The sequence below is a fragment of the Phalangium opilio genome, unplaced genomic scaffold (assembly GCF_054372755.1).
Source record: "Phalangium opilio isolate 3A_F unplaced genomic scaffold, DU_Popi_V2 ptg000038l_1, whole genome shotgun sequence".
NCBI classification, from domain to species: Eukaryota; Metazoa; Arthropoda; class Arachnida; order Opiliones; family Phalangiidae; genus Phalangium; species Phalangium opilio.
This window is the reverse complement of record NW_028324161.1, coordinates 2,605,074-2,625,745: the sequence shown is the minus strand read 5'-3', so window position 1 is coordinate 2,625,745 and position 20,672 is coordinate 2,605,074. Positions and strand designations below refer to the sequence as shown.

General features: G+C 40.7%; 1 protein-coding gene across 1 annotated transcript; it reads right to left on the bottom strand.

Annotated features, from left to right (window-relative positions):
• Positions 1-20,621, bottom strand: LOC149682638 (uncharacterized). The gene is made up of 2 exons (XM_089834414.1): positions 20,388-20,621; positions 1-1,011 (listed from the first exon to the last, which is right to left on the bottom strand). The coding sequence occupies exon 2, from the start codon at positions 982-984 to the stop codon at positions 490-492; it is 495 nt and encodes a 164-aa protein (XP_089690540.1). The 5' UTR covers positions 985-1,011; positions 20,388-20,621; the 3' UTR covers positions 1-489.
• Between the last annotated feature and the right edge of the window lie 51 nt (positions 20,622-20,672).

Sequence of the window (20,672 nt, the reverse complement as noted above, 5' to 3'; positions counted from 1 at the left end):
TTAGCGGGTTGCTTCTACTTTTGAAAAGTGAAGCAAAGGTTCAATAAGAAAGGTTTTCTTAAAAGATACCTACTATGGTTATACTTAGTTCACGGTCAAGGTTCAATAAAAGTGTCACAATTATACATTAAGAGATTTAAGACTCTGGTATTGGTATTGGTATATAACTAAAATTAGCATTGGCTTGACAACACAGTTACCCTTATTGCAATTCCTCGTGCCCTTAAGTGCCCCTCTAAGATACGAGTTCAGTCTCATAAAAAGAACACTCGTCGCCGCCTAATGGGCTTAGACGTGACCCCTGGCCAGCAGGTCGCCGCACCTTTACCCATCAAGGTTATCTTTTACGAAATCTTAAAAAGAGTTAAAGAATGACGCTTTCCCGCGCCCTAGAACTCGTAGAGTTACTATTTCCCTTACCCTATCGTAAATCAAAATGAACAATAATAGGACACTTTTGGCCACGAGAATATGCGCTATTTTATATTTTCAGATAGTTTCAAACAACTTATATTTGATTAAGAATATAAATATATATTCGTTACACCCTGGTTCCGTTCCTATTTCTGCTGATGCATATTGATTCTTTGGTAGTGTCTCCTGGAAGGTGTTCGTCATTTTAATTGGTTCCGTAGGGATTTCCCTTAACTGGGTCCGTGTTCTTCTGTAGACTTGATTTTCGTTTGTTCTAATGTGATAGGATCTTGGTTCTGGTCCTACGGCGACAACTATGGCAGGTAACCAATTTCGATGGCCAGCCTGATACGTGACCTTTTGACCAACTTTTAATGGAGGTAACGGTATGGCTGTTTTCTGATTGTCAATCATTACTTGTTGACGTTCTTGCAAGTACCTGGCGCTTCGAAGCGGATAGTGAGGTTCCGGTGACCTGGTTTTCATGGTTATAGGGGTTCTGATCCTTCTGCCCATACAAAGTTCCGCCGGTGAAGGTAAGTCTTGTTTTGGAGTTGAACGATACTCCATTAGCACATATCAGTGCCATCTCAAATACTAGGCCATGCAATACGAAAAAAAAGGGGGTGGCAGTTAGTATTTCACAAATGGCGGTAGATGTCGCTTTTCTGGGGTTTTAAACTGGCGGGAAATTCAAAACTAGGGGAATTTTTTGAAAGCTTGCAAGACAACGGTTAAAGTAAAGGTATTGAGGATAATATAGCAGCTGACTTAAATAAAAAGACACATAGAAATTCAAACGCCAATATAAAAAGGCATGTATCACAGTGTGGGTAAAATGTATTTACATCTTTAGATTTTTTCATGGGAGAAGTTTGTTCTTGAACTTTTTTTGTACGATTCTTTGCGACCTGTTAAATCTTTTGCGTAGTTGTCTAACAATGGTCTTATAAACTTTGTTAACAGTAGTTTCATTAATGCCAAATATGTATCACAGTCATATTTTAAATCCTTCGCAAAATATGATTGAATGAAATATACAAGTATCATCAATGAAGTGCATTGCTTCCTTCACAAAATCTGCAACATCAATTAAACTGTTCGTCTCTATCGATCTAGCAAATGTATTAAACTCAAAAGTTTTTGCGTTGGTTCTAGGTTGAGAGACACGATCCAAACACATTGATCTATTCATTGTAGTTGGGCTTCAGATTTAACTGAATTTGACGAAAAATACAATCCATACCTAAGTATCATTTTAGCGACGAATTGCACCCATAGCCCGCCACAGCGTGAGAAATAAGGCGGTGGCACAGGGCAAATGACCACTTTAAAAATTGCCTGGTCCAGTTTAAAAATTAAATCGGAGGGGGTCAAGGGTCCTCGGGACCACTAAGATAATTCAAGGGTAACTAGAGTCCAAACATTAACTCTAATAGTTTAATTATCCACTTCTCTAGTTTAGCAGACGGCGTGCCCTGGTCAATGGTCATTGTGAAATGGACCAGGTTATTTAGTCCAGTTTTAAAAAAACCCTATTTCCCACCCTGGTCCGCCATAAGCGAAAGAAGTGACGTCATGCGAGACTGCGCAGTACGAATTTACTTTCGTCATCGCGAAAATTCTCCCCAGAAAAGAGCCATCTAACGGTTACTAAGCGCAAATTCAAATTGTCAAATAAAAAATATTTCTGTTGTACATTTCCAGGCCTAGTATTAGAGAAGGCAGTGCACATATGATAAGTCTTTCGCTTCATGTTCGGCCTTTATTAACGAATTTTTGATAGTCTGCATGGTTCTCTCGGTCATCCCGTTGGATCTGGGATAGTATGGAGAAGACGTTATATGCTGAACACCCCATTGTTCCAAGAATTTTTTGATTTCGATGGAACTAAACGGGGGACCGTTGTCTGATATCAAGCGTTGAGGTGCGCTGTGGCGAGCGAATAGTGGCTTGAGGAAATCAGTGATGGCTTGTGCGTTGGTCGTGTTTAGCTCCTTGGCTTCAACAAATTTCGAAAAGTAATCCACTAGTAGTATAAAGTGCTTCGAGTCTACTTGAAACAGATCTGTTCCGACTGTTTCAAATGGCAATCTTGGTATAGGATATGGTTTCATTGGCATGGGTGGATTCGCTCGTTCTCTGTTGCGGCATGTTGCACAGTTCCGAATATAATTTATCAGATCGTCTTGCAGGCGTGGCCAGAATACATTGACTTTTGCTTTGGCCGTGCAAGCGTTAATCCCCTGATGTGTTGCATGCAGTTTTGCCATAATTTCAGTCCTCATGTTGGTTGGAATAACCAGACATGTTCCTCTATACAGAAGTCCATCCGAAACGTGTAACTCTTCTTGATGCGACCAGTATGTTTGCGTCTCAGCCGACAATTTCTTGTAACAGGACGGCCACCCCCGTTGCGTTAGATCTATGACCTTTGTAAGCGTTGTATCGTTTCGTGTGGCTAATTTGTAGCGTTCCTGAGTTGGTTTGGGTAGTGTGGAGAGTGCATGTACAGCAGTGTGTGGGCCTTCTAAGTTGTCTGTGTTTATTATGGTGTGCGGCTGCGGTGCTCGAGATAGGTTATCAGCGATATGGAGTTGTGATCCTGGGACATAAACCAATTCCATTTGATAGCGAAAGAGTCTCATCACTAGGCGTTGCAGTCTAGGCGAGATCAGATGTAGTGGCTTTTTTATTATGCCTGTGATAGAGAGCTGCATTTCAGTTTCAAACGTTACCATTTCCATACCGTTTTTGTTCATATTTTTGTTTACCAATTCCACCCATATTTTTCATCAACCTCCCCATCCGTTACCGATCCGTGGTTTCCAAATACCAACCTTTCCCTTTCGCGATAAAGAAACGTTATTACATTTCCAACCATTACCGAAATGAACAATAGCAAAAAACCATTTCCCTACCATAGTGTTCGAAAGAATATAACCCTTGAGCGTCTTGGTTTGGCCCAAAATTACCACTGCAATTTCGGTTCTTCATCGGGAATTTTAGTAAAAATAAGGGGGCTGAACAACTGTGGAAAAATCTGACTGCACTGAGGGACTCCTGCTCGCCCGTCGCCAAGTACCATGAATCACTTCCCAAAATATTTATTCCAAGAATTTAGCGCGAGAACATATTGACAGCTATAATAGCCGTGAATCTTGTGTGCTAAAGTAATAGGAGGTTGAGCTAGAAGACGGTACTGTTAGCTAAGCCAGCTAGGCTACAACAAAATAAGTGAGATGAGTAGTAGAGGCACCTATTTATATTGCCATATCTCGTCTAATACAGTCAAAGGCAGAGAGCTGCCATTACTCAGTGGCAAAAACCTTTTTAAGTCTTTTTAGAATTTTAGGATCTTCGATAGAAAAGAGGTTCCATCCATTTACCAACCATTTCCAATCTAAAATGTATATCAATTTAACCACTTCCATTCCATATTGGTTGTTTTCCATCCATTCCCGATCCGAATATTACTAGAAAAGCCACCCATTCCCACGGTTTTCCATGGTTACCGCGGTAAATGGAAATTTACCGTTTCCATGCAGCTCTCTAGCCTGTGAGTAGTTTATGGTCGGTTTCCGCCGTGAATTATCTTCCAGCCAAGTAAAAGTTAAAGTGTTCACAGGCCCAGGTTAATGCCAGCATCTCCTTTTCGATCTGAGAGTATCGTCCTTGCGTTTCTGTGAAGGATGTTGAAGCATATTGTATAGGATGGCCGTTTTGCGTTAATACTGCTCCCGCTCCGACCTGACTTGCGTCTACTGAAATTGTTATAGGAATAGATGGATTGAAATAGGAGAGAATTGGTGTAGTGGTGACCAGTTGCTTAAGGTTGTTGAAGTGTTGTTGGTGGTGTCGTTCCCAATTGTAGATTACTTCCTTCTTCAGTAGTACCCGTAATGGCGCTGTGTCTTTACTGGATTCGGGTATGAAACGGACGATATAATTAATCATTCCAAGGAATCTTTGGAGTGCAGCTTTTTCAGTTGGTGGTGGCATCGTTGTAATTGCTTCAACTTTAGCCGGATCGACTTTCACGCCTTGTGGCGTAAGTATGTGGCCTAGGAACTTGACTTCTGTGCGTGGAAACTGCGCCTTCTTTGATCCGAAACATAACCCAACTTCTGCCGCTCGATCCAGGACTTTGAAGATTGTTTTCTTGTGCATTTCTATGTCCGGAGAGTCCAGTAAAAAGTCATCTGTTGAGATGTGTATATTTGGGAATTCATTTGTTGGGTAAATTTCTCTCATGGTGCGCTGGCATATCTCAGTTCCGGTTGCAACGCCGTATGGTAAACGCAAGAAACGGAATCGTCCAAAGGGTGTGGCGAAGGTACAAAGTTTGGAACTTTCTTCCGTTAAAGGGATCTGCCAAAACGCACTTTGGACATCGAGAACGGTGAGTATTCTAGAGCCCCTTAGCTCTGAAAATATTTCTTGCGTTGTAGGCAATGGGTATGGTTGGCGTTTAATGGCGCTGTTTAGTTTCCGGGGATCTATACAGATGCGTACCGCCATGTCTTTGGGTTCCTCGGTAGTCTGAAGGCTATCCGTTTTTTCCGTTGTTTCTTTGCATGGCTTAGGGACAACAACCATCGGATGAACCCAATCCGTTGGTTCTGCCTCAGGAACTATAATGCCGTGTTGAAGCATTCGCTGCAGCTCTATGTGGACTGCGTTGCGGTAGGCGGACGGTATCTGGAGCGCCGGCGATATAGACGGTGTGACGTTAGATCGTAGCGCAATTAAGTATTTGCCAGGCAGTATACCAATGGAGTCGAATGCCATCGGATATTGTTGTACTAGTTGTTCGAAGGTGAATCCAAGTTGTGTTGAAATCGAGTTTTGCTGCGTAGGGTCTATAACTGGTAGGTGACATACGGTTAGGTGCCGCAAGTTTGGCAACGGCAGCTGATATAGCAGATGCAGGTTTTTTGGTGGTGGACCCAGAGGGTATTGGTGATGCTCGATCAAGCCAAGACATCTAGAAGTTTGGGCACCAAGGATCGGTGGTCTTTCCTCCGTGGTGATGTAGAAGAGATTACTTGCAGTCGCCGTATATGATGTGCATGGTATGTTGGCAACGCCGGCAATGGGCACCGGATGTCCTGAATATGCTGTTACTATATATTCTGACGGACGTAGTGGTGGACAAAATGGTAAAGCATCATACATTTCCTGCGTGATAATATTCACTTGAGATCCGGTGTCTATCTTGAACGTCGTGGCTTTGTTATAGAGGTAGATTTTGTTGTAAATTTCGTCTTCCTTATTTCGTTTGAGTGGCAATGTCGGTAGGGCATGCACTTAGCGTTGGTTAAGAGAGTGCGATGTCAGCGTGAGGGAAAATGTGAAGAGGTCCTCCCTCGTCCCTATAGCATCAGTTACTGCGTTTTGGTCGTCGATGTAGTGGTGATATTCCTGTGGTTGCAAGAGATCGTCTGGGTCAGCATGCTCGTCTTGTTGCCTGTTGTATTCGGGTCTGTTACATTCGGGTTCGGTTTCATATATTGTGTTGGTTGCTTTGCAAACTGCTGCCCAGTGGCCGGGGTTATGGCATCTCAGGCATCTGGTGTTGTGCACAGGGCATGTTCGAGAGTCATGTCTTGAGCCACAAAACGGCATAGGTTTCTGCCAGTATTTGTAGCAGGTTGAGCCGCTACATCGCTAAAGTGGTTTGGTCGAGCTTTGTTGTGCCGGAACCGTTGTTGCGGGCGTTGCATTCTCTGATGTCCTGTTGCGTATTGTGAGGGCCGATGTGGATGAAGGTTGTTTCTGTTGTTGAGAGAAGAGTGCGAGTGTTGTCGATAGCGCTGTAGGTTGTTATTTCTTTGTGGCACCCATCGTTGGTGGTTTATAGCGTCTGATGAACTTGTGTGTGTCACGGGACCAGTATTCATGGCCTCGGAATACGTGGTGGACATGGAGTCAGCTTGGCATATTTCGGTGGCTATGTCGAGGTCCAGGTTGTTGTGTAGTTCTTTAATGAGCGTTTTGCGCAATTCATCTTTCCGTATGCCAGTAATGATTGGGGTGGCTATGCTGGAGTCAGTGAGGTCGCCTAGTTCACAGTCGAGGGCCTTCGTCTTCCAATCAGTAAGGAAATCGTCAAATGTTTGATGCGCCTCTTGTTTAGTCGTTAAGAGAATGTAGCGTAGATAGGCTAGGTGTTTGTGTGGTGCATAGTACTTGTCAAAAGCGTTGATGATCTGTGGTACTGTACGGTTTACCTCAGCTACGTCGGTCACGGTGCCGTCTGCGAGTGTAGTGGTGATTTTTAAAGTGTTGTAGAGTCTACGACCCGTGGCGCCGATGATGTGAAGAAACGTGGCACGTTGAGTGGCGGGAGATTCCGCATTCAGTTTGGCGGCGGCTGCATAGTATTGATAGTCCTCTTTGTACTGTCTCCAAGCCAAGGCGGGGTGGGCACCAGGGTTAAAATGCGTCGGACTCTTGAACGACGTCATAATGGGTGTAAGTAGCGCGGAATAAGGTATCCCACCTCTATCACCATGTTAAAGTTTAATAATTCACCGAGTTTCAATGGAGCATTTTATTCAAGCAGTCTAACAAGAGTGATTTTACATTATAGTTAAACCCTACTCAGTAACTCACATGAACCTTTTCGTCGAGATAAAAATATATAAAAAACTTCTTTCAGTATCGTCAGATTTTTGCTTAGAAGGAGTACCTCAACCCACCAATAGGGGTAGCTGAGCTGAGTTAGAGATTTTATTTTAATTAAAATTTTTTCACGTCGCACCCGAGACTAGAACTCGGGTCGCTGGCGTAGCAGTAAGACACGCTACCACGGAACCATAGAGACTCGATAGAACGGTCGAGTTTTCATCCTTTAGTATATCTCTAAAGTGTCGGGGATGGTGGGTAATGGTACCTCTATCTGTGGGGTCGGATTTTATATTTATTTTCATTTTATTTAAGTGCTAATTAAATAGATAACGATTTTACCGTTTCCTACCGCGCTCCTCATGTGTTTCGTTCTCGTTCGGTAGCTATCGTCATCTATGTTATGTTTGACTGGAAAGTTTTGGCGGTTAATTCAAATGTGGGTTTAGATAGAGCTAACATATTGTTAAATGAGCTATGTGCGCTTGATCATTTTAGCATTGCTATAGGTAATTCGAGGGGATAATCATCAAAATGGGTAATTACTATAACTAAACTTTCTCTTTCAAACGTTTCTGGGCATAAGTCCTTCTTAGAAATTTGTAAGATGCGATAAGTGATTATCACTAAAACTATCTGTTCTTCGATTCACCGGAATATTAGAATTACAGCATAAGTAAATTTATACGGTTATAATTTTATCACTGTTTAGAGTAGGGAATCTGATTTTATGCACGGTAAATCATTTAAGCATCGTAAAAGATAGCGCTATTCACTCATTAGGTATAGAGGGGTTATCCACTCATTAGGGTAGGGTATAGAGGGGCTATTCACTCCTACGATGTGGCTACTATTACGAGCCCTTGGGCCGTCTTGTTAATAATCAGCTGATGCTGTTTGGTAAACCTAACCAAAAATTGTATCCCTCATACAATTTTGTTAAACTGGTCGTCTGCTGTTGGAACTTATAGGTGTCTCGATTTTGATTGGCTACCGCGATGACGTTACACGCGTATGTAATAGAAAGGTTCCTCCCATCCCTGAATAACATGATAGTAAGGCTAATGATACACATATATATTCATGTTAATAAATAAATTCATGCCTGTACTATATTGCGTTGCGTCCGACGTTTATGATTTCCACCTTTATTCCTCGTCTGAAATGGCGCAAACTGGTTTGTGACGTAGGAGTTGAGAAAAATCCAGTGAAAAGCGCCTTTGTGACGAACAATTTGAGATAACTTCAAGGGGGACGCGCCGAGAAAAAGAAAGTTTGCTTCAATTTTTACGTCATCAGCGAGCTTGTACCCCCACCCTCGTGAATGTTTATGACATAAATGTAGTTAAAATCGAATTGCCTTACCGAAGGCTACAGTGATATATCCATGAAGCGTGAGGTTCTATACTAAATCCATGGCGGTAGTCTCTATTTTTAAAATCTTTTCTATGATTTGTGGTAATACAACGTAAGTCCAAGAGTGGCTTTAAACATGACTTAACCCATGATAAAACATCGTAAGTTCAACAGTATTTCATTTAGGGTAAAACAACGCAAGTCGGAGTATGTAATTAAAACTGTTAAAAACAATACTTGAACTTAATTGTTCTTAATGAAAACAAAATAGGCGCCAATTATAAAAATGAGGCTTTCATTCAAGACCATTTTCAAATCTAAGAAACGTATTGTTAATTCTGTAGGGGTAGTTACAAAATGTGTAAGTTTGAAAAATTTTGCATGTTATTTCTATGGCGATTTTCCAGTTTTTCGACAAAATCTGTGATTAATTTTATGCAAATGAAAACCACCCTTAGCAACTTTAAGGTTTATAAAATAAACTATTGGAAGGATCTCCTTGAAATTTTAACAACATATTAAGGGCCTAGATTTTAGTTCACTGGAAAAATTTCAAAACACTAAACATAATAAGAAAAAAGTTGCATAAAATCAGAAAACCTTCCCTATACATTAAAGCCGTCTACCGCTCCCTTAGAATTTTCTTTTTTAAAAGGTTCTGGGCATAAGTCCATGTTAGAAATTTATAAGAATAAGATGCCAGAAGTGTGCATCGGCATTAGTCTGTGGAAAACTCATCGAGGGGATAATCATTAAACCTATCTGTTCTTCGATTCGCCGGAATATTATAATTACAGCATAAGTAAATTTATACGAGTAATAATTTTGTCACTGTTTAGAGTAGGGCATCGAGGGGGCTATTCACTCTGATTTTATGCACGGTAAATAATTTAAGCATTATAAAAGATAGCGTTCTACACTCATTACGGTAAGTATAGAGGGATTATCCACTCATTAGGGTGGGGAATAGAGCGGCTATTCACTCATTAGGTAGGGTAAATAAGGGCTATTCACTCTTTAGGGTAGGGTATAGAGGTGCTATTCACTCAAATTTTCTCTACGCCTGTTAAATAAGGTACGATGTGTCTACTATTACGAGCCCTTGGGTCGTCTTGTTTAGTCTATCTTATCCGATACTAGCCAAATCGGGATCAGTAATTGAAGTGGGGCTTATCACTCTCATAATCCCGATTACGGATTGAATATTCATTTTAGCCGTCTTTAGACGTTATAAGACTGGGCTAAACAATAACTATAGGGCCCCTTAACCGTGGACCCTTATGGGTGAGCCTTGGGCCATAGTCGCCTAACCAGTAAATCTTAGCGTAATGGTATTCAGAGATAATATTGATTCGAAAGTAATTGGAACACTAGACTTAAAAAAGCAAAATGAAGAAAATCTTAATTTGTATAGGATAATTAAACAAAAGTATGGCAGGTGGTTGTTTACATGGCGGGTGGTTGTTTACATGGCGGGTGGTGGTCTAGATGGTGGGTTGTGGTCTAGATGGCGGGTTGTGGTCTAGACGACGGGTTGTGGTCTAGACGACGGGTTGTGGTCTAGACGGCGGGTTGTGGTCTAGACGGCGGGTTGTGGCCCAGATGGCGGGTTGTGGTCTAGATGGCGGGTTGTGGTCAAGATGGCGGGTTGTGGTCAAGATGGCGGGTTGTGGTCAAGATGGCGGGTTGTGGTCAAGATGGCGGGTTGTGGTCAAAATGGCGGGTTGTGGTCAAAATGGCGGGTTGTGGTCAAGATGGCGGGTTGTGGTCAAGATGGCGGGTTGTGGTCAAGATGGCGGGTTGTGGTCAAGATGGCGGGTTGTGGTCTAGACGACGGGTTGTGGTCTAGACGGCGGGTTGTGGCCCAGATGGCGGGTTGTGGTCAAGATGGCGGGTTGTGGTCAAGATGGCGGGTTGTGGTCAAGATGGCGGGTTGTGGTCTAGATGGCGGGTTGTGGTCTAGATGACGGGTTGTGGCTTAGATGGCGGGTTGTGGTCTAGATGGCGGGTTGTGGTCAAGATGGCGGGTTGTGGTCAAGATGGCGGGTTGTGGTCAAAATGGCGGTTTGTGGTCAAAATGGCGGGTTGTGGTCAAGATGGCGGGTTGTGGTCAAGATGGCGGGTAGTGGTCAAGATGGCGGGTTGTGGTCAAGATGGCGGGTTGTGGTCTAGATGACGGGTTGTGGTCAAGATGGCGGGTTGTGGTCTAGATGGCGGGTTGTGGTCAAGATGGCGGGTTGTGGTCTAGACGACGGGTTGTGGTCTAGACGGCGGGTTGTGGTCTAGACGGCGGGTTGTGGCCCAGATGGCGGGTTGTGGTCTAGATGGCGGGTTGTGGTCAAGATGGCGGGTTGTGGTCAAGATGGCGGGTTGTGGTCAAGATGGCGGGTTGTGGTCAAGATCGCGGGTTGTGGTCAAGATGGCGGTTTGTGGTCAAAATGGCGGGTTGTGGTCAAGATGGCGGGTTGTGGTCAAGATGGCGGGTAGTGGTCAAGATGGCGGGTTGTGGTCAAGATGGCGGGTTGTGGTCTAGACGACGGGTTGTGGTCTAGACGGCGGGTTGTGGCCCAGACGGCGGGTTGTGGTCAAGATGGCGGGTTGTGGTCAAGATGGCGGGTTGTGGTCTAGATGGCGGGTTGTGGTCTAGATGGCGGGTTGTGGTCAAGATGGCGGGTTGTGGTCTAGATGACGGGTTGTGGTCAAGATGGCGGGTTGTGGTCAAGATGGCGGGTTGTTTCCTAGATGGCGGGTTGTGGTCTAGATGGCGGGTTGTGGTCTAGATGGCGGGTTGTGGTCTAGATGGCGGGTTGTGGTCAAGATGGCGGGTTGTGGTCTAGATGGCGGGTTGTGGTCAAGATGGCGGGTTGTGTCCTAGATGGCGGGTTGTGGTCAAGATGGCGGGTTGTGGTCTAGATGGCGGGTTGTGGTCAAGATGGCGGGTTGTGTCCTAGATGGCGGGTTGTGTCCTAGATGGCGGGTTGTTTCCTAGATGGCGGGTTGTGGTCTAAATGGCGGGTTGTGGTCTAGATGGCGGGTTGTGGTCTAGATGGCGGGTTGTGGTCTAGATGGCGGGTAGTGGTCTAGATGGCGGGTTGTGGTCAAGATGGCGGGTTGTGGTCTAGATGGCGGGTTGTGGTCAAGATGGCGGGTTGTGTCCTAGATGGCGGGTTGTGGTCAAGATGGCGGGTTGTGGTCTAGATGGCGGGTTGTGGTCAAGATGGCGGGTTGTGTCCTAGATGGCGGGTTGTGTCCTAGATGGCGGGTTGTTTCCTAGATGGCGGGTTGTGGTCTAAATGGCGGGTTGTGGTCTAGATGGCGGGTTGTGGTCTAGATGGCGGGTTGTGGTCTAGATGGCGGGTAGTGGTCAAGATGGCGGGTTGTGGTCTAGATGGCGGGTTGTGGTCTAGATGACGGGTTGTGGTCAAGATGGCGGGTTGTGGTCAAGATGGCGGGTTGTGTCCTAGATGGCGGGTTGTGGTCAAGATGGCGGGTTGTGGTCAAGATGGCGGGTTGTGTCCTAGATGGTGGGTTGTGGTCAAGATGGCGGGTTGTGGTCTAGATGGCGGGTTGTGGTCAAGATGGCGGGTTGTGTCCTAGATGGCGGGTTGTGTCCTAGATGGCGGGTTGTGTCCTAGATGGCGGGTTGTTTCCTAGATGGCGGGTTGTTTCCTAGATGGCGGGTTGTGGCATAGATGGACTCAGTTTTTTTTCTTTGAAAAATGTTATCCTTCAGACTGAAGCGGCGTTTAGTGTAGGATTTCTTTTTTTCAGTTTTAATAAATCAACAGGTATAAAATCATAACAACCCGCCATCTAGACCACAACCCGCTATCTAGGCCACATCCCGCCATATAGACAACAACCAGCTATAATTTTGGCCGAAACGGCGTTCCATAGTAGCTCATACTAATACCCACGTCGTAGATGCACATCATGCAATGTGGGTAAAAACTAGAAAGTTGAAATAATAAAATAAACGAGGCAAGAATCGTTTTGCCTTACTCCGTGAGGTTTCCAATGTGAAACGATCTAATAAGGCTATACAGTGGCTCAAATACACTATACAGTTACGAAGAGTGCGACATAAACATAAGAAATTCATGTCCAATTCAATACACGCAAAATACGTTGAACACGACACGAAAACGTGCCATTTCTAATTTATCATACATTTTTCTCTTTTCGTAAGTCGTATAAAATCAACACAATCAGAAATAAAGTCTTATTATAAAGTTCAGAATTTCTTTGCCAAAAGCTAAATCCATCAACTTACTGGTCTATTGAAGGTATACCCGATGTCTATGTAATTTTGAAAGTAACCCCACCGTATCGAATCACCCGTCAGTGAACACGTATATGTATATGTATACGAAAACTGGTTCTGGTGTAAGACTGGTCTAAGTCAGGGACTCATACGGGACTATAAAAAATGCGAAATTATTTATTTCTAGGACGAGTTTGAAAATGATTCTACACTTCTACAAATTCTTATAAATACGTTTCACAACTCCTTTATTCTGAACTTCAAAACCGTCCTCGTGCCACGATTTTTGAACTATAAAAGCGGTCACTTTTAACAGTCCCTTTTCGACTGTAATATCCATAGAATCGCGCAACAAAATAACTAAATAAAGGAATAACTAAAAAATTAACTAATAACTGGGTACCAGCGCATTACTCCATTGGCTATTACATAACAACACGGAGTAAATGCCAACAATGTTTGTTCTGAAAAACGTTGAAATGATCTCACGGAAACGTATGCTAAGTACGAAGTGAAAGTGTCATATATCTTAAAAGGTATTGAAAATTTCGATATAATGGTGCAAAAACTTCCAAACTTAACGACTGACACATACTTTCGGGATAAAAAGTATCCTCTATCTTAATCCGGGCTGTAGTCTACTTGCGTGCCAATTTTCATCCAAATCCCTTAAGCCGTTAAAGCGTGATTGAGGAATATACATCCAAACGCAAACTTTCACATTTATAGCGTATGCTTTGCATCTCAACAGTTCGTTAAATAAGTTCTAACATGGGTTCTAACCTCTGCGTTAGCTTCCGAAATTTGACTTGATTTTTGGGGTGATTGAAAGCGCTTGCTACTATTTTGTCTTGAACCAAAGGTTTGTGACTTAACTCGCGGTGAAAATTAGTTGAGAATGGGACGCAAACTGGTTACTGGTTTTGATCGCATGTCAACTTTAAAAAAATATTTATAATTAACTGTCACCCTCGACTCTGTTCGGCTGGAATTAGTACTATTTTCAATTAACACTTAATTATCGCGAAGTAAACAAACAAAACCTTTATCGCAAAAGCAAATCAATATGAATAGAACACAAATCAAAGAAACCTTTAATTAAATTAAAATAATGAAGCGTTGAAGTTATGCACTGAAACGTACATCATTAATAACTAAAAGTATAAACAAGTTAGGAAACCAAAATATTAATTATCCGAGTCGAGTTGAGGAGTATCTACACACTTATTTACCTGAATATGCAGCTATTGTAATTTATTAAATAGTTAATTATTCTTCTGTGCTTGAATTATTGCCCTTTAGATCGACCTAGGCAGGTTTCTTTTTGATTTCTGGAATTTGATATGGATCAATTGATTAATTCCTGGAGAATAGCAAACATATAGTCGAACCTTGGTTATTTCGTTCGTGCAAAAAACACCGCTAGAGGCAGTGCTTGTACTGAACTGGAGCTCCGTCTGACATTGCCTCTTGGCGTTACCAAGATCATAGAGGAACAGAAACCAGCTAAGGAGCCAGTTTTTAGCCCTGGCGAACCAATCACAGTCCGAAGTGCAATTCAAGGTAATTTTTAGGAAAAATCGTCGTCCATATTGTATTTAAGAGAGGTATAAGCTGCGTGTGCCTCTTGTTCGTGCCTCACATCCCATGTCGGTGATCAAGCTACGTAGCATTGACAGAACAACTCTTCAAAAAGGGGGCGTTAATCACCAAAATCTCGTACAGTGTCTCTAATTTGAAAAAATGGTCCCATGATACTCCTGAACAGTTGCTTAAGCTGATCTATCATATGGTAGAGACAAATTTTACAGTGGAAGGCTACCGCTTACCGCCAATACCGTCTCCGTTCTAAGATGTTTTTAGTGCAAATAATTTATGAAATGCCTCTTATTCTTGAAGGTATACGGGGAAGTAAAGGGCTTCTCTTTTGTAATTTACTTCACCCATAGGGATGGCGGCAAACTTCACAGAGAGAAAGGCTAGTGGGGGAAGGCTTCTGATTGGCTAAGCTAGGGTCTGACGCTTAGTAGTGGAGATTTTCACCCCTTTGTCCACTCCCCAAAAGTCATTTCCTAAAATTGGGTTGATATTTGTTCCACGTGGTAAGCGGCCCCTAATTCCTGGTTTTATAATGAACATACTTATACTATAACCACTCGATATGATGCATGCAGTTCACAGTTTTCCAGTTTCACCATAAGATAATATTTAGTGTCCCATGTTCAGGTGAAAAAGATAAAATTTTACGATTTTCATCTGATTTTTAACCCGAAAGTGTTCAGTCTTGATAACCATTCTGACTTAACGAATTGCATTAATTAGACATTTTCAGAAAAAAAGCTTTTGGTGGAGAATGAAATGTACAAACTTTACATTTTAGTATACATTTTGGAAGATTAAAATTTTGATGAAGTGCGAAGCCATGATTAGCATTCTGACTTAATGAATTATATTAATTACATACTTTCAGAAAACAAACCTGTTTGGTGGAGAATGGAATGTACAGACTGTTAAAAAAGTCTTTGCGCGTTGCGTTTTTCGCACATATTTTACTATATTTCAAAAACTATTCAAGCTAGCGCTCTGGAATAAAGTGCGTTATAAAAGTTTTGCATTCCTCTTTCATATTTTACCCGTTCCAAAGTTGTCCTTTGCATACTTATACCGGAAACCGGAAATGTCAAAATTATCAACTTTGAAAATATTGGATTCTCGAGGATATAAATGCGATTTTCGGATTCCTTGGGGTCAATTCATATTTGAAAAGTGTTCACCAAATTCAATTCGGATGAATAGGTCACGAGTAATCAGCCTTTATTCAAAATCTGGCAAACTTGGTTAGAGTGGCGATAATTCATAATCGAGTATCGAATCTTTGTCGTAATAATGCTTGTTAGATGTTATGACACTTTATGCATATATATATGATTGGTGTTGTGGCGCAATACTTTGAAACAAATCAGACGTTCATTAAAGGGATGGTGAAGTGGAAAATAAAGTAATTTTTTATTGATTCTTCTATAAGACCAATCTGCATCGTGAAACATCCAGGAAATAACACCGAACGATTTTTAAACGACAATTAGTTTGAAATTTCATGGATAATTTTAAATAGGGATCTCCGACCAATCGCGTAGCGCCCCGCCTTTTTATCAACAATTTTCTCTTGGCACGCTCCGTGTTGAATCAATTTATCGCGAGATTTGGAAACGATGTGACAATTGTGGCGCGAGACATGGAGTGTGCCACGAGAATTTTGTTAACGAAAAGGCACAGCGTTACGGGATTGGTCGGAGTTAATTTTTTGAAATTATTCTTAAAATCGTAACCTCATTTGAATATTAAAATCAATGGGAATTTTTCATTATGCATACTGGTCTCATGATTAGTAGAAGAATCAATAAAAAAATCACTTTATTTTCCACTTCCCACTCCCTTTAAGAGAAAACTCGCGTCTTTTGAAGAGGAGAAGCGGTTTGAAATTATTGTTATTTGGGCCATGAGCCCGTGATATCATAATATTTAGAACTCATATTAATTACGTCTAGGTCTTAAGCCCGATTCATTGCAGCCTAGAGAAAATGTCATTCATGATGGCATATGCGCTTCACGAGATCCCTTCAAATTGACATAATCGACTATTCCATATATGAAACAACTTCAGAGGAGAGGGCTTCTATGCTAGGAATGTTCGCTGTATTTTCTATGGCAAAAATACTAACTTTGGGAGGTATTGGGATATTAGGCCATTTTGTGTTTTAAGACTTTTATTGTGTAGGAAAGATAACTAGCCTTTTAAAAGAAATTTTGGATAACTATTAATATCATTATTGATAACTAGTTGAAAAATATTTAAAAAATTTGGACGAAAATTTTCAAATAACAAGACTTCCTTCGAGTTTCAAATTGAAGAATGCTCGTGTGGTTTATTGAACTATTTTATACAAACAAGACAGTCACTTTCAGCTTGAATTGTTGCTTGATATTTTATTGGACATCCCCTAGCCCTCGCCTAGCCCTTAAAGGGAGGATGAAGAGGACAATAAAGTGATTTTTTTAACGATTCTTCTTCTAATTATAAGACCATTTTGCACAGTGATACATCCAGGAAATACCGTCTGCATTCTTGAACTATCTATTACAAACAAGACTGTTATTTTCTGTTTCAATTTAAGCTTAATATTTGACTTAACCTCCCTCAGCCCTTAAACACATTTTTAATCTTTTATTACATGACAGACATAAACGCTAAATCGGGTTCAAGTCGGGCCAATCCAAAGCGTTAATTCCTTCGTTCTCCAGAAATCTTGCAACGAGTCGGGACGTATGGGTTGGGCAATTGTCCTGTTGAGCCTGAAACCATACACTAAAACAATGTTTTAAGTTAGTCAAGAATAACTATCAGGTTATTAATATTAATACCGGTCACGACGTGGGCTGGTTACTCATACGGAGAAAAAAATACCAGCGAACAGGGCGCATCTCTATTTTTAATATTACAATGCTTTACCTCCTAATTTCATTAGAGTTTATGTCTGTGTTTTAGAATACGATTAAGAATGTGTTTAATGGGATGGTGAAATTAAAAATCTAATAATTTTTTATCGATTCTTCTACTAATTATAAGACCATTCTGCATAGTGAAACATCCAGAAAATATCTCCGAATGGTTTTGAAATTCCAATTAGGTTCAGATTTTACGGAAAATTTGAAATAATGACCTTCCGCCCCATCGCGTAACGCCCTGCCTTCCTATTGACAAAATTCTCGTGGCACGCTCCATGCCGAATGAAATTTATCGCGAGATTTAATAAAAGTTGCTTGCGATGTGACTATCGTGGCGCGAGATATAGAGCGTGCAACGGAAATTATGTTAACAGGAAGGCAGGGCGTTAAGCTATTAGTCAGTGGTGCTTATTTGAAATTATCTTTAAAATCTGAACCTAATTTGAATTTTAAAATCATTCGGACACTGTATTTCCTGGATGTTTCACTGTGCATATAATGGTCTCATAATAAGAAAAATCGATCAAAAAATCTTTTTATTTTTCCTCTTCATCCTTCCTTTAACGACTAGGGGATGTCCAATAAAAGCAACAATTAAAACTGAAAGTGACTGTCTTTTTTGTAAAAAAATAGTTTAATAAAGCACACGAACATTCTTTAATTTGAAAGTCTTGTTATTTAAAAATTTTCGTCCAAATTTTATAAATAAATTTCAACTTTTAACTAAATATTAAAATTTATCCAAAGTTTCTTTAAACAGGGTAGTTTTTCTTTCCTACACAATAAAAGTCTTAAAAAGTTAAAACACAAATGGCCTAATATCCCAATATCTCCCAAAGTTAGTTGTTTAGCCATAGAAAATAAACGAAAGGAGTAACAGACCAGCAGCGCAGAGAGACCAACTTCAAGTGTTTACCGTTCGGGTTCGTTTTAGCTGTTAGCTGTTATTTTCACTAGTGATCATTGCTACCGGCATTCATTTTTTTTTTCATTTAATTTTTAGGCTTTTCCATTTGAACGTCAGTTGTGAAATACGCCTTTGCCCATGCTTTGGTTGCGGTCGGCTTTATTATTAGGCCTCAACAGAGATAGATTTAATTTTAGAGGTAGGAATAGAGAACGGTTAGCGTTTAATTCAGTCCGACTCATAGCCCAATATAGAGCCCCTCCCTCCAACACGTAATGAAAAGTTTAAAATTTCAGACTGGCTCACTTAAACTAGATTTTTATGACGTTGCTTACTGGGACGGCAAAAAATACGTAATTCCCTTTTACCTTTGTCGCTATGACCAGCCTCTTCTTTCATATCCCACCGTCCCGAGGAAGGGGGTCCGGGACTTTGACGCGCGCCCAGATTACTCTGTTCCCTATTTCAGCTTCTAAAATAAAAAATCTTTCAATGGCCTCACATTTGCGCTAAACGCGGAAGGCTATGGGCAACCCCCGGCTCCGTTTAGCGAAGCTCAATCGCTCAGCGAACGATCCTAGCATAGAAGCCATCTCCTCTGAAGTTGTTTCTTATATGGAATAGTCGATTATGTCAATTTGAAGGGATCTCGTGAAGCGCATATGCCATCATGAATGAGATTTTCACTAGGCTGCAATGAATCGGGCTGAAGACCTAGACGTAATTAATATGAGTTCTAAATATTATGATATCACGGGCTCATGGCCCAAATAACAATATTTTCAAACCGCTTCTCCTCTTCAAAAGACGCGAGTTTTCTCTTAAAGGGAGTGGGAAGTGGAAAATAAAGTGATTTTTTATCGATTCTGCTACTAATTATAAGACCAGTCTGCACAATGAAAAATTTAGGAAATACCTCCCATTGATTTTAATATTCAAATTAGGCTATGATTTTAAGAATAGTTTTAAATAAGGAACTCCGACCAATCCCGTAACGCCGTGCCTTTGTGTTAACAAAATTCTCGTGGCACACTCCATGTCTCGCACCACAATTGTCACATCGTGCAAATTTTTTCAAATCTCGCGATAAATTGATTCAACACGGAGCGTGCCAAGAGAAAATTGTTGACAAAAAGGCGGGGCGCTACACGATTGGTCGGAGATCCCTATTTAAAATTATCCATGAAATTTCAAACTAATTGTCGTTTAAAAATCGTTCGGTGTTATTTCCTGGATGTTTCACGATGCAGATTGGTCTTATAGAAGAATCAAAAAAAAATTACTTTATTTTCCACTTCACCATCCCTTTAATGAACGACTGATTTGTTTAAAAGTATTGCGCCACAACACCAATCATATATATATGCATAAAGTGTCATAACAAGCATTATTACGACAAAGATTCGATACTCGATTATGAATTATCGCCACTCTAACCAAGTTTGCCAGATTTTGAATAAAGGCTGATTACTCGTGACCTATTCATCCGAATTGAATTTGGTGAACACTTTTCAAATATGAATCGACCCCAAGGAATCCGAAAATCGCATTTATATCCTCGAGAATCCAATATTTTCAAAGTTGATAATTTTGACATTTCCGGTTTCCGGTATAAGTATGCAAAGGACAACTTTGGAACGGGTAAAATATGAAAGAGGAATGCAAAACTTTTATAACGCACTTTATTCCAGAGCGCTAGCTTGTATAGTTTTTGAAATATAGTAAAATATGTGCGAAAAACGCAACGCGCAAAGACTTTTTTAACAGTCTGTACAGAAAACTATTGTTTAATCGATATACAATAATTAAAATTAAGACAATTAAAAAAAAAATTTTAGGCCTACTTAATTAATTTAGTATAATTTTACGAAGTTTAAAGTCCGACTTAATTAGGTCTAAGTGCAAAATTTGCATCAAGCGTGTGAATAAAAAACATTGTCTTGGCGAATATAGCCAATTAACGATCGCAACACCACGTGACTTTAATTGATTAGAGTTAGTACGGTATTATTTCTTAAAAAAACAACAGGTTTTGTTTATCAAAAATAAGCGTTATCTTTTGAACTGCATATTAAAAGAAAATTTCAGATAACATAACATTATACTTTAAAACAACGGCCTCTTTCTAAATATGAAAGGAAAAATATTAAAAAAATCAATTACCTCTGATTACAAAATAATTATCATTTAACTAGTCTTAATCCTCCTTTCATTTCAAAAGCGAGGACTATACTGCGCCAACCTCCATTGGTTTAGTGACGTCTGATAAATCGAACGAGTAAAGCGTAAAATAGTTCTGTCAATAATTACCTTATTTTTCTAATCAGCTTCACATATTTTCGGTTTCGTATATATTTTAACAAAGCGCTAAAGACGTACCTGTAATTAACCTGTTGTTTTTAAATTCAAACCGAAACTGAAACTAAATACGTTACGTTAACCTTCCTATGCCAATTAAAAATATATCAGTTACTCATAATAATCAATAATACTAGTTTGCTATCGTGAAACTGTCCTTTTGTCAGTGTTACCAAAGGAATATGAAGTATACAGGGTGTTTGTGAAAAGTCCATCAATAATGAAAGGGCGTATTTA